Source organism: Primulina tabacum, chromosome 3 (genome assembly GCF_025594145.1).
Source record: "Primulina tabacum isolate GXHZ01 chromosome 3, ASM2559414v2, whole genome shotgun sequence".
In the NCBI taxonomy this organism is placed as follows: domain Eukaryota; kingdom Viridiplantae; phylum Streptophyta; class Magnoliopsida; order Lamiales; family Gesneriaceae; genus Primulina; species Primulina tabacum.
This window is the reverse complement of record NC_134552.1, coordinates 15300020-15314740: the sequence shown is the minus strand read 5'-3', so window position 1 is coordinate 15314740 and position 14721 is coordinate 15300020. Positions and strand designations below refer to the sequence as shown.

Sequence of the window (14721 nt, the reverse complement as noted above, 5' to 3'; positions counted from 1 at the left end):
TGATATTTTGGGCTTACCTGACCGTCATTTATTTTGCATTCCCCGTCATTTGAACCTAATAACTTTAGCTCAAATACATATGTTGTTGAGCGTGAGTACCAATTGAGATTCTAGCTCCAATTGGTACTATATGTATTTGACCTGAAGGTAATAGATTCGAGTGCAGGAGAAGACGAAAGAAACTACGGTTAGGAGTGAGATAACATTGGGAACAATGCACATAAGTTAATGTGAATGATGTGATTACAGATTCAAAAGAATAATAGACTAATTTACATTACACATGCCATAAAAAGCAAGTTATAACATATATGACAACACACGCGTGATATTGGTTCTTCTGTTTTGTGTAATTTTCAATAAATAAAAAAATTTGTCATGTATATCAGAGAAAGAAAAAACACGTGAAATGTATCAGTGATATTCTCGTGAAACTCTTGAATTTCTTGTGTTTTGTGGTATAATCATCATAAAAACAAGTCATTATATTATAGGAGACAATTGTCCTATCAAGTGAAATTTGTATGTATGACAATACTATCTTAAGAGAAAGAAGTCTTACTTTAATCTAAACTATTATTGTCATTTCTAGTTGTATCCAAAATACCAAAATTATTATAGGCCCTAGGGTTTTCTTCACATGACTGTAGGTATATATTAATTTTTTTAATACAAAATAATGTTTGTGTGAAATATTTAAAGATTAATATTTTTTATAATAATATTTCACGTTAGTTGTTATATGATCATTAAAAATTCAAAAATACAAATAAAATTTCATCGAGATACGTTAATTGAGAAAACTAAATACTTTTCGAAGCGAAATATTTTTGTAACCAGACACTCAGCTCGTAGGTAATCTATATATATATAAAAATAGAGTTTTTGACAAAAATAGTAATTTCCCGCCAAAATGTCATTTTAAAAAAGGAAATATTTATCATAAATATTGACATATGTGTACTACAATAAATCATTACTTCAATTATTGTTTGCATTGATTATATCAATTTATTTAATTCAATTTTGAATTTACTTAATTTTTATATTAATTCAAATATAATTTATGTATTATATGTTTTTATTTTTTTTACTCAAATTAAAACTAACGTATATTGAAAACAAACATTATATTAAAATTTTTGCATTGATTATATCAATCAGTTTAATTAAAAACTGTATAAATAAATTTAAAATACAAATGATTGCAATGTTCAGTATCACTCATAAAGTAAATCATTCAAAAATAAATTTTGCTATTTTAAATAATTTCCTGCCCAAATCTATATCTATAAATATAAAAGCTGAGTTTTTGACAAAAATAATAATTTCCCGCCAAAATGTCATTTCTTAAAAAGGAAAGATTTATCATGAATTCAAATAAGAGAGCACAAGAAAATTAAAAAAGATAGATTCAAAAGAGTTTCAAATGGACATTAAATTACTCTCAATAAACATGTATATTACCATCAATAATCAGAAATGTTTGACATTCAATGCATGCAATTCGAGATTTTCATAATTTGAAAGAGTTAATGTATGATATAATTCTGTCAAAAGCATACAATGTATAATTTTTGTCCCTTGAGATGTCTTATTTGAATTTTAAATTATAAATAATACAATATTGCATATTATATTATAAACCAATTTTATTCTATTTATCTTACTAAATTTATCTACTCCAAAATCGAATTTTAAAATGACTCCTCTTTTCAGCACCATATATGAGCTGATCCTTCCAAGATGTAATGTTCGTTAAAATTTAGATTTGTTCGTTGTTCTGAACTACGTACCTATATATGAAAACAACAAGAACAACGAGACATTAAATTGAAATCTGTCTTTCATGACCGATAAGTAAAAAATATTATTCTTTTATTCGTAAAAAATTTTAATTATTAAGTATTTCTAATGTGATAATTATTTCTATATTACAAAGTTCACGGATACATGATAGTATAAAATATCCCGTAATGGAAATGATTAAACCATATGTAAAGAAAGTAAACATCTTATTAGAAGACACCTTATAAAATTTATTGACATAGTTTCGGAATACACATAGTAAATGTTAATAAAATAAATTTTCTGATTTATACATGATTTACTTATGATCATATATTTCATTTTTCTTTCGGAATAATAGGCTGTTGTGTATATTATGAAGAGATTTTTTAAAAATAAATAAAATCACAACTCATTTGGATAAAGATATTGATGAAACAATTATTGTTATCATTCAAATGTGTCAAACACGTGTCATGTCACAAAATTGTTTGTGAATATGAATTTAGACGAATTTACTGAATTTTTAAAAAAGTATTTCTCATTAATTTTATTGAATGTGATTTAAAACTATTTTTTATCACATGTTAAAAAATAATAATATATAGCTTCTCGAAAATTAAAGAATTAAATATGTATTAAGGTTGGTAGTCGACATCAATAGACTACACACGATAATCATCATATCATTGACTTAGGCTAACACAATCTAAAATTTTGATATATGATAGTGATTATTAGCCAAAAAAATTAATCAACATGCGTTGTATTTAAGAAAGTTTTTTAAAATTAGCGAAAAAATAGTTTTTATTTTTATTTTTTATAATTATATAAATTTGTTCAATTTAAATATCTATTCATTTTTCACTGATTTGTAATAATATCATCACGTGCATCGCACGAGTTAAATACTAATATAAGAAAATGCACACATAATAGTGAATAGTCTTTATATGTATGTATTATAGCTATGTCATGTAATTTTTTACGAAAATAGATAAAAATGGTTTTGTCATACATACTATGGCTTTTACTTCATCAATCCCTCATCGCTGCTTCTTCAGAATTGGAAGAGACCTCCAATCCTAGGTAAAAATTTGTGTGAGACGGTCTCACGAGTCGTATTTTATGAGACGGATATCTTATTTGTGTCATCCATGAAAAAACATTACTTTTTATGCTAAAAATATTATTTTTTATTGTGAATATCAGATATAAAATTGTGAGATCGTTGTCCACGTCCTGTCGTGTATATATATATAGACACACACATTGGAGTCATGTCATGCAACTACTGCTGGTGACTCCAAATTCTTGGTTTCATTTATTTAATATAATTTAAATAATATATTATTATTATTATTAAATAAATAAAATTTGAAAATTGGGCACGACATTAGTTTGGCCAGCTCTGTTCTCTCTGCCAAACACAAACAATTCTCATTTCATCAACAAACCCCAAATAAATAATAATAAATACTCTTTTTTTTCTTCTTTTTTTTTTCTTTTCTATCCACACACACACACAGACCACTCTATAAAACACCCTATCGCTCCACCTTTTCAACGCTTCTCTCTACCAGATCTCTCCTCTTTTGAGATGCGTACTTTTTGATACAATCTCCCTCGTTCGAGTCCCTTTTCTAGGTTCTTCCTCTTTTTCTTTCTACAATCTACATTGCCTGTATACATATATATGTGTGCGTGTCTGTGTGTGTGTGAGTGGTATATGTAAATATATATGTAATGAGTGTGCATACATATAATCTATAAATGCGCACACAAAAACACGCAAGTGGCGGAGAACCCATTTCGTGTATTCAATTGTTTTCGTTGTTTTATGCGTTTCCTGATGTGGGTTTTGTTTCCTTTGCCTTTTAAATATATCTGTGTGTATACACACACACACACAAACCTTTTTATTCTCTTGCTATGACGCAGAGTGTGCAGGGAAAACGAGATTTGAGGAGACACAATGAATGAAGATAGGAAGAGGAAAATCATGGAGAATAATGGTGGAGCAGGAGGAGGCGCAGTCGTTTTGTTCAGCGATGAGGAAGTGAGAGACATTAGTGGATTCCAGCGATGTGATGATTACGTAATGGTGACGTGTGGCTGCACAAGCCACACTTACGGAGATGCTGTTGGGACTCTTAGGGTTTTCGCTTCTGGCGAACTCGAAATTCGCTGCGAATGCACCCCGGGTTGTCAAGAAGGTTTGTAACTATATCTATATTTATGAACTTGCGAACTATCATATGACTGTTCTTTGTTGTTTCCGACGCATAAAACTAAAATGTGCCTGTAACACGTGAAAAACTAGTATTTTTACTAGTAATGGGATTCTGATGTGGTGCATGAATGTCTCGATGGCTTTGTTATGTGGGTTTTATTAAGTAGAGTTAGGGGTTTGATTGGTTTATATGTAAAATATGTTCTGATTTGTCATATAGGATTGATGTGTTCTTGTTTTTTTGGTGAAGGCTTCAGTTTCTAGCTATGGATGTCGTCATGTGGTTCATGATTAATGTATTCTGATTGTTCATTCAAAGATTGTGTTTTATGGAGTTTGAGAGGTACCAAAAGCATATACGGTGGATGAGGCGACCTACCACATTCTCCGAGTATGATTTTATGTAATTTGGTTTAGGCAGAGCTCTGTTGTTCTGTTTGAAGAAAACGAAATCTGCAATCTTTTATTTGCTGGTGGGGTGTTACTTCTGGGTTTTCTTGTATGTGGATTTGATTTCCCAGTTTGCATTTTGCTGTAAAATCTGGTTCAAATCTTGTGATTGATTAAACGGGGCTGAGAAATATGACTGCTTGATGATTGAAATTCCACCTTATCTATGTGGCAGCATATTTAATTATTATCCTGGAATTCTACGCTAATAGAAATTTATAAATAATTAAGCTTTTCTGCTCAAGGATCTAAGCGTCGGATATATATTTCTCTATGAAATAACCACTCAAAATCCTGTTAGTTTAGCAAGATCAATGACAACCGTACATAGTTCTTGAAGTCAAGTTATGTTAATGCATACATTTTGTGTTATTGTCTTGGATCACAGCTCGGACAAGAGCTGAATTTCTTTTAGCTTCTTTATGAAAGTTGTGCAGTTCCACTTCGGAGTTAGTTAAAACGTCCTCCAAAGTCTAATTAATCGTCTGGCTCATTATAATACATGTAATGCCATTTTGTGTATGCTTTGGTCATGTACCTGATCAAAATTTTGTGGCCTTAAACGCGGTTTACTTGAAAGTTTCGGTATGGCATGCTAGATTTCCAAGGAATATGGTATTTAAATTATAAAGTTTAGTTAATGATGTGTATTTGCCTTCTACTTTTCTTTTCTTGTCATTAAGTAGCCGAAGTATTTCGGAAAATGCATTGATTAAATGTCTTACATCTGCAGTCTGCACATAATCATTTACTGCTCCTGACTGGAGCCCAGTTTTAGTACTCAATTAATCATAATTAACTTTACTTTGTTTTGATTGGTTTTGCTGAAAAAAACTGGATTTATGTGATTAGACAAGTTAACTCCAGCTGCATTTGAGAAGCATTCTGGACGAGAAACAGCTAGGAAATGGAAGAATAATATATGGATTATTGTTGATGGAGAGAAAATTCCTATATTTAAGACGTCCCTGCTCAAGTATTACAACGAAGCATCGAAACATGCAAATGGATCCCAGAGATCAACTGGAAAAACCGGTCATCGTGATGAGTTCATTCGATGCAGTCAGTGTAACAAATTGCGCAGGTTCAGACTTCGCAACAAGGAAGAATGCCAGATTTACCATGATGCTTTCCTAAGTTTGAACTGGACATGCAGTGATATGCCTCATGACAAGTATGCTTTTTCTCATCGAAATCATGAAATTTTTACACAGTGATATAACTAAATTTCAAGCCACCTATGGCTTTAAATAATATATCTATTTATATTCGTGCTTATCACCTCGTTATCTCAAAAAATCTTTTTGGATGTATAAAAATGTTATTTAATCCGAACTATTTCCCATGATCACTACATCATACATTTTGGTATGCGTTAGTAAATACCTTCATGATAATAAATTTCAACCACAAGCTTATATTTGTATGCTAGCTACCTGTTGACTCTAAGAGTTTGTGCAATTTAAGCTGTTAAGTTGCATTTGAATCTTCCTTTCTTTGCTTCAACCACTGTGTTTTCCCTTCAAGGACTCAAACATTGGTTAGATGGGATATTGTTTCCTCCAGGATATCTCAATATAGCAAATCATCAAGATTTGAGGTCAATCATTGTGAGGATATTATCACACTGTGCTTCCTGTTCATTGCCTAAAAATAGAATTTTTCTGTTAGTATCCTATTGAGAGAAAAAATACTCTTGGCATTGCATGGATATGAGCTTACTTTTCAAAGTCTCTAAAGTATCAACTATCAATCAACATGTTTTTTTGAAAATAGAAATGTCATGAAGCTTCAGAGTAGATATTCTAGTAAATCTTCTGCTCGTTGATTCGTATAATAAATCCTTAAGCAGCTTATGCACTGAATGTGCTGATTGCATCTTAGGAGTTCGTATACGGAAGCCTAGCTCGAAGAATGTCATGCACTTTCTATATTTATTTATCGTCATTGCTTGAAAGACTAAACTTTGCTGAGTGCACCACTGGACTAGCAAGCTAAAATTAAAAAGGCTAGTCCTGGCACCTTTTATGTCTTTTGTCTTTCTGCTTTACTTTGAGAAAACATATTATTCTCCTACGTAAGCACTTCCTTACAGACTTGGTAAACTGATTCACGTCATGCAACATAAAGTTGATATTATTTATAGTAGTCTTCGTTAAATTCCTCATCGTCTTGTGCCTAATGGTTTCAATTTGCATTTTCAAGCTTTGGGGTGTTCAATCTAAGTTGTATTTTTTTATCAACATTATAATGCAGATGATGTGTTAAGTATGTATGTTGATTGATTATGTTTTGGATTGGTCGCTGTTTGAAATCAATTATCACAGTTGTACTGTCCCAAAAACTTCTACTGCGGCCAAAGTCTCAACATACAGGTTTTTCATGAATGTTGCATTGTTTGTTACTGCACTTGGTAATGATCTTCCAAAGATTTCTAAATGTATTTGGCATCAGAGAATACTGAAAGAATAGCCTTATTTTTCCTGAAAATATCAACTGGTATTTTGTTTGAGTGTATTCATTCTTTGATGAGCTTTTAAGCTAAATATTATGCGGTGCAAAGTATTCCTCCTTACCCAGTAAACTACATCAGGACGGGTCTAGGTACTTCAGCGCAAATTCAGCTTTTAAATTGTGTCTTTCTCAGTGTCTTCATCACCTTGCCAATTTGAACTTTTGAGATCCTATTTCACGTCTATCTTCCTTGTACCATCATCTCTTGAGTTTTCTAGCGTGTTTTCCTTCTCGGCTATTTGTTTTATAGAAATGTCATGTTTCCTGTGTATAAATGCTGACTGCTCTCGAGTATATCTTACATGCAAGATAAGATATACAGGTGGGCAACTAGTTTATGAGGAAAGATAGGATTTCGAAGTTGCAAGATGATATCCGCACGGTAAAAGAAGTGCTTTTCATTTGCAGTTAGAAGTAGGTTTGTCCCTGTTACAATGTGGTCCAGGTTCATAGTTGTTATTGTGTGATATGGTGCGCAGTGTCCATTGTGGTATTCGTAGACCACTTTGACATCATTGAAGGAGAAGAATGAATTGACTGTCTAAAACTATAGAATAGTAATTTGGATTAATTACTTGGGCAAATAATAATGGATGTGAATTAGTTATCGATGGACGCGTTGCGTAGAATCTTAGTTGCACACAGACTCATCACGTTAGCCTATAGCGTGACAGAAATCGAGTTATCAATTAGCACGATCGTTAGTTTTGCAGCATTCGATAGATGCACATCCATTTTCATCTGATTCGCTGATGTGTATCAGAATTACATGTGATGATGACGAGGAGCGAGCAAGCCGGAGGGTGTATAGGGGTTGCACTCGCTCTCCAACTTGCAAAGGATGCACCACCTGCGTGTGTTTTGGCTGCCAGACTTGCCGTTTCTCGGGCTGTTGCTGCCAGACTTGCATGGATTTCACTGCAAATGCTAAATCTTGATTAAAGTAAAAAGATACAGCTCTACTTCATTGTCTTGTCTTTTCTTTATTTATCTTTTTTTATTTCCCGTTGGTTCATTTTTCTTGATTATTATCCTTATCCATAGTGAAAGCACCAGAATTTGCTGAAAATTTACTCCTTGTGGTAGCTAGAAATTGAGATCACAGTTTCAAATTTTCTGTGCTTTTCCTGAACTAGAACCGGAGTAATTTTGATCATTCAATTTTAGTGATCGAATCTTTATTTTTTTATTCTTTATTATTATTAAAAAAAATTTATGGAAGAAATGACAAATCACACCAGGGAAAAGAAAAGGAGTTTTTTGTTTCTTTAATGATGATGGAGCCTGCTGTCGTTATTTTCAGTGTGCATTAGATAAACATGTTAATATGATAGTCTTTGAACCATGTTAATCGGTTAAATCTGTTAGGACATGATCATCCGAGAAAGTATTAAAATGAAAAATCGAACTCATGATCGGACACACAATAGCATGAGGGGCAGAGAAAATAAGTTTTTTTATTATTATTAAGTAAGAACTCATAGGGTAAATCTTATCGGTGTACACTGGATAAATTTTATCGATGTGCACTGGATAAACTTTCGAGCTAATGCAATACTCTGTATATCATGTTAGTCAAGTACATCGCATTAGACAAGTATACAAGAATGTGTTGATATGAGAAACAAACTAATGATTATTGATAAACATGTTATCTATTTTACCAATTCGAACATTCTTCGAGAAAAAAATGTGACAATTTCATTTATTGATTGAGCTTTATGCATCCCTGAAATTAGTTGGTGACGATTTGATTTATTGATTTGATATATTTTTCAAGATATATTTGAGAAATTAAATTTTGGTTTCCCGTCTATCGGTTTATGGGTAATAATTAGCTTATAGACTCCAGTTGTTGCGTCAAGGTGCAAATAATGCCACTTAGCCAACAATGTTATTAACATGTAAGATCGTCTCACATAAATTTTTGTGTATTTTTTATTGACTTTGACAATATAATATCCTGCAATAAATGAACCGAGTTTCCAAACAATCTCATTCTGAATTTTCTCTTATTTTTCTAAATCACCTATTTTCCAACAGTGATCGAATTTAAAATAATTTGTGATCCATCGTTATTGATTTTAATAGTGGTATCCTAAAGAAACAGACGTCAACCAAATGTCAAGTGAATTCAAACCATTGAAACAGTAAAATGAATAATATAGAAGACTCGATCGAATATAATGGTGGTGTTGAAATTGAAAAGGCTAGCTAATCGGACCACATGCCATCATATTAAATTGATACAGCTAGCACAATTATATTTTATCAATTTTCTATTTTTGTTGCATCCAGTTGTGTGTGTATATATACAGCAAAAACTTGTGTGAGACTGTCTCACGGATCTTATTTTGTGAGATGAATATCTTATTTGGATCATCCATGAAAAAATATTATTTTATGCTAAAAATATTACTTTTTATTTTGAATATCGGTATGATTGACCCGTCTCAGATAAAGATTCATGAGACTGTGTAGCTACGTAACAATGACATATACCTCTACTTATTATTTGTACTATTTTATCCAAAAAAAGTTAATTGGTATATAAAAAAAGCAATTTATTTATATATTCGCATAAATTTTGTGTGTGCTTAGCTAGTTGAAACTCTCCAAAAGCATTGTAGGTCATGTTCTTTGAATGAAATAGCTTACATGAATTAGTCGACACGCTGATTTACACCAAATTTGTAACATCTTTTTTTTATATATTATGAAAGCTTTAATTTTGATTTCTGTAAACAGATATCAATATCTTACGTGGTCATTTATTTTGACTAAAATTAATATGTAATAATTAAACAATTATATAAAAAAGAAGTAAGTAGAAGAAGAGTTTCTCCTGGTTGACATCGCACTATATATATATATACACACACACACACGTTGTGCAGTCAAATATTATTCAATCAAATATAATATATATAAAATATTATTCAATCAAATATTTAATATTGACAAAAACTTGGGTGAGACGGTCTCACGGATCGTATTTTGTGAGACAGATATCTTATTGGGTCATCCATGAAAAATTATTATTTTTTATGCTAAGAATATTATTTTTTACTGTGAATATCGATATGATTGACCCGTCTCACTGATAAAGATTCGTGAGACCGTCCCACAGGAAACCTACTCTTCAATATTGTCACATATTGCGCAACCACCATACATTTTATCTGGAGTTGGACCACTTGCTACTTAAACTTGCATTCATATTTCTCTCCGTGAGTCATTTAATTTTTCCAACCACTCAATCTTTCATTTACAATAATATATATAGCCCACCCCCATGGGGGGCAACTATTTTTAGCTGTAATATAGGTAAATAATTTAAGTAATTTAATTTATTATTTGATAATATAATAAATTGTCGTTAAGAACTTTTTTGTTTCCATATATGCGAACACATGACCTTGGAAAACAATTTTTTTTTTCTTCAATGAACTAATTAAGTATTACAAGAAATATCCAAAAAAGATTTAGCATGAAATTGAAATTAAGCTTATGATTCAAATGAAATCAAGTACATTTCAGATCTAAGTTTGAAATCGGTGTTAGTACGACTGTAAATAAACGTATAATAAATACGACGTTTATCTGAACAATTTTGATATGTTGTGTGCTCATCAAACGCATCTTTGTTGACATTCATCAATTGGATATGGTGAAACATATCTAAATTGTAAATCAATTGACGAGTGATATTTCATTTACGATGCAGAGATATGAATGAGCAATATATCAAAAGTGTTTATGTCATAACTAGCTACTAACACTAGCAAAAACAATGTTATATTAATACAATAAATAAAATATAGCATTCCCTGATAATACAAACCAACATACAAAAAAAAATCCAAAAAAATAAAAATAAATACCAATAATTTTTTTTAAAAAACAATATTTTTAATGGTACGACCTTAACATGGCACCACAGAAGGTGCAAATAATAGCCCTCCAAGTTCTCCAGTAGAATGGCACATGACAGAACCTGGTGGCCGTCTTCATGTCCGCAACGCTGGCGCCGCCTGCCGCACCGTGAGCATATCCCGGCGGCGGGCTTGCTCCGCCTGACCTTTTTTGTTTGATCAACAAGAAAACAGAAGCATACCATTTCTTTTTTTCTGCTCGCTACTGAAATTATATTTTATATTTCTGATGGGAAAAATTAATAAAATGAGAGGAAGAAGTTCTGCAAGAGAGTGCTTTTGTTAGGTTATGTTTCATAAAGAGGAGGGTATTATATAGGCATGAAGAAGGGAGTTGGATGGTAGATGTATTCTTTAAATTTTTTTACTATTTGATTTTTTTTCTTATTTTTTTTTTAAAAAAATTCACCGGTTGATTCCGCGTACATGTAGTGTTCAGAAAATGAATATTATTATATTCCAATATTATTTTTATGGAAAAAAGTTTTCGGAATGATTGTCGACATGTTTTGGATTTTGATCCTTGGATAATCAAAATTGTATATTGTTCCCATAAATTTGTTCTTTTTTTTATTGCTTTTGATGATGCTTTTGTGTTGTGTGATTTCGGATATGTTAGTATTTCGAGCATAATGTCAGCATTTTTTTGTGTTATATCATCAGTTTCGAAAATATAATACAATTTTTTTAAAAGCTAAGCAATAGAACTAAGTAAACTAAATTAGTGTAAGATTTGGCTGTTTAATGAGTTGTTTTAAAGCAATATTTTCATATTATACTGTAGGAGCGAGAAAAAATATCGAATTTTCAATAACCGAGATTACCGTACCGAAAAAATGTCGAATTTACAGAATTTTCGATATGCCGAATTTCTATACGTTACGGTAACAATACCAAATTTTTCAGTACATTAACGGTGTGCAATTTGAAAATTTTGGTATATACTGGAATACCGAAAAAGTATATAATTTTTTATAAGGTATAATATTTTAAAACAATAAATTTATAAAATTTTAAAAATATAAGGTTTTTTCGGTATAAAACGGTATATATCGATATCGTATCGAAATCTCGATATGCCACACAATTTCGCTATAATCGGTATGTCAGTTATATGTACTGAAATTTCGTTATACTGATTTTCGGTATACCGAAACTTTCGGTATGATATCGATATGAATTTTCTTGTACCATAATTTTCGATATGATATACGATATATAATCTTCGATACGGTACATCATGATATACCACCCCTAGTTATATGTTATGCTTACTTAAATGTATGTATACATTATATCCTAAGATTATTTATAATTATCTTTCTGCTACACGTCAACGGCTTTTTCGTATACTCAAAAGAATTTTTAATAATTACATTTTTTCTCCCAAATAACTTGCTGGCAGTCAACGGCTTTTTCGTACTACTCAAAAGATTTGATTTACACCATTATATTCAAACTTTCATTCAAATATTGAAGAAAACAACATCATACCATAAACATAACATCAGCCTACGTAGCCCAAATGAACGGTTGGGATTAATAGTAATGATGAATTCATCGGTCCGATGCAGGCTAATTTTGTTGAAGTGGAGTCCGGGTGGCAATCCAGCGCTCTGGGCCGACTCGGTTCAGTTGATACAATGATTAAGACGTTGAGGGGGAAAATGGGCCATCCTTTAAGACCCACGACAGACTTGTTTCCCTCGAACAGCTAATTTACTGACACTTATGATGCATAGATAATAAATATGGGTTGATTTAAGAGGCAATTTTCCAATTTTTATGTTTAAAAAATTATTTAATTTCCAGGCAACACTTAGGTGCAAGTTCCATTTGATACATTTTGGAAATTGAAAATGAGACAGTTCAATTTCTTAAATTGGTTCATAGAATGTATTAATTAGTGTAAGGATTAATTAAAAAAAAAATATCCAAAGAAGCCAATAAATGAAACATGATGTTTGCATAGATGTGCTTCTTTCAAGTTAAATTTTACAACTTTTAGCAAACAGACAGAAGGATCGTAAATGGCGAATAAAAATTGTTGGGACATGCAATTAACAATATTTGCTGCCAAAGGTGGATCTGTCTATATATTAGGATTTCAAAAGACTTGTTGCCACATGATTGATTACTCGGCTTCTGCATGCCATGGTACTGAAATGAACAAAGTAACTCACCCTCAAGAGACATGTTTCATGAGCACACAACAATGACCACAGAGCTCCTTTTCCCTTTCCTCCATAACGGGCTCGAAACTCCGCCATCCGTATCCGTTCGAGGCCGTGTCAAAGACGTGCACCTCGTTTCTCAGTCGTGACTCTCCTCCAGGAACCTTGTATCCCGTCAAGAAATACAGCTGGTTCCCTATCGGTGCCATCGTCAAGTACATCCTCCGCATCGGTGCAACCTGATTATCTTGAGTGAAATTTTGCGAAAGATTGTCGCAGTGAGATCCGTGCACTACATTCCATATCTTTTCTGTCTCGTTGTAAATCTCGATATGTCCCTTCCAAGGTTTCAAACAGTCCCCTGAGCTGAAAAGCTTGTCATTGATTGCGACTATCTGGTATGGAGGGATGTCAAGATCCCACATTCTAGCCAGAAATTCCCAGCTGTATGGGAAAAAAAAACTCAGTCAAAGGAGATCAAAAGGCACTTATTTTGAATACTCCAACTTATGAAATATCGACAAATAATAATTTCATGCACAACAGCACAAGGGAGAAAGAAGGGTCAAAAGTCACCACCCAGAATAGGCCCTTCTTTTCGCTCCGCCTGTACTACTTTACCTATCGTGTTCAGCGTCATAGACTTCCGCAGAACTTCGTGTCATGATAAATGGACCTGAGATTTTGTCACCGCCATCTCCCTTCTCTGCAAATCCTCCCAGAACATGTATTTTCCCTTGCCATGTGGCTCCTACACACTTGTATCTTTTGGTGCTCATGTTTGCAAGAAATCTCCATTCATCCAAACTTGTGTCATACATCTCTGCAGATGAGATCCCCCTAGCTTGATCTAATGTACCTTGCCCCCCTGCAACGTAGATTTTGTCGCCACAGACCGTGCAGGCGAAGTTGAATCTCGGTGAATTCATCGGTTTGCATGTGCCCCAAGAATCCGTCCTCGTGTCGTACCTGCGAACGCAGTTAAGGACCATTACGTCTTTTTCCTCAACAATGTCAGTGCCATTTGATCCCACCACCTTTCGACAAAGACGACCGCCGATAATGTAAATATGGTGTCCTATCGAAACCATCGCAAAATCCTTTAGAACAAGGTTGTCCCCGAGGCTTGAAGTACACTCAGGTATGGACGTGACCCGATGCCACGAATTGTTAGATGGATCGTAACAGTCTATGAAGTTCGAGATATTGGAAGACGCATCCTTGAAGCAAAAAATTGCGTAGATCAGATAGTTATGAGCCTCGGAAGCGTCTGAGGAGCGTCCAGAGAATCGCGAAAGCGAACCCATGTTCGATTCCGATATATATTTCGATCGAAAAAGAAACGCTAGATTGTGGTTATGGTCTTGCTATAGACCATATTCTACACGCCAGGAGAAGGTAAAGAGATTTTGATTCTTCGCAAAACGCCTAAATAAGTCATCGGGCGTAAACTACAACGGTCATTTGATAACTCTGTTTCTGTTGTTATCTTAAAAAATATGAAGCATAGGTGACAATTTCTATGCCATTTTCTTGTTATTTCGGGGATAACGTTGGGGGATATTTTGCAGAATAAATTTTGTTGGCATTTTCAAGAACCAACAATTTTTGTATCGAAAAATAATAT

General features: G+C 32.8%; 2 protein-coding genes and 1 pseudogene across 2 annotated transcripts; 1 reads left to right on the top strand and 2 right to left on the bottom strand.

The window, feature by feature from the left end:
• Positions 1-3357: 3357 nt before the first annotated feature.
• LOC142540743 (protein ULTRAPETALA 1-like) lies at positions 3358-8166 on the top strand. Its single transcript, XM_075647098.1, has 4 exons — positions 3358-3435; positions 3730-4004; positions 5324-5645; positions 7749-8166. Exons 2-4 carry the CDS (start codon positions 3764-3766, stop codon positions 7921-7923), a joined length of 738 nt encoding a protein of 245 aa, XP_075503213.1. The 5' UTR covers positions 3358-3435; positions 3730-3763; the 3' UTR covers positions 7924-8166.
• A 2395-nt stretch (positions 8167-10561) lies between these two features.
• LOC142539021 (uncharacterized) lies at positions 10562-11208 on the bottom strand (annotated as a pseudogene).
• Positions 11209-13024: 1816 nt separating this feature from the next.
• LOC142539020 (uncharacterized) lies at positions 13025-14476 on the bottom strand. The gene is made up of 2 exons (XM_075644317.1): positions 13716-14476; positions 13025-13538 (listed from the first exon to the last, which is right to left on the bottom strand). Exons 1-2 carry the CDS (start codon positions 14399-14401, stop codon positions 13106-13108), a joined length of 1119 nt encoding a protein of 372 aa, XP_075500432.1. The 5' UTR covers positions 14402-14476; the 3' UTR covers positions 13025-13105.
• Between the last annotated feature and the right edge of the window lie 245 nt (positions 14477-14721).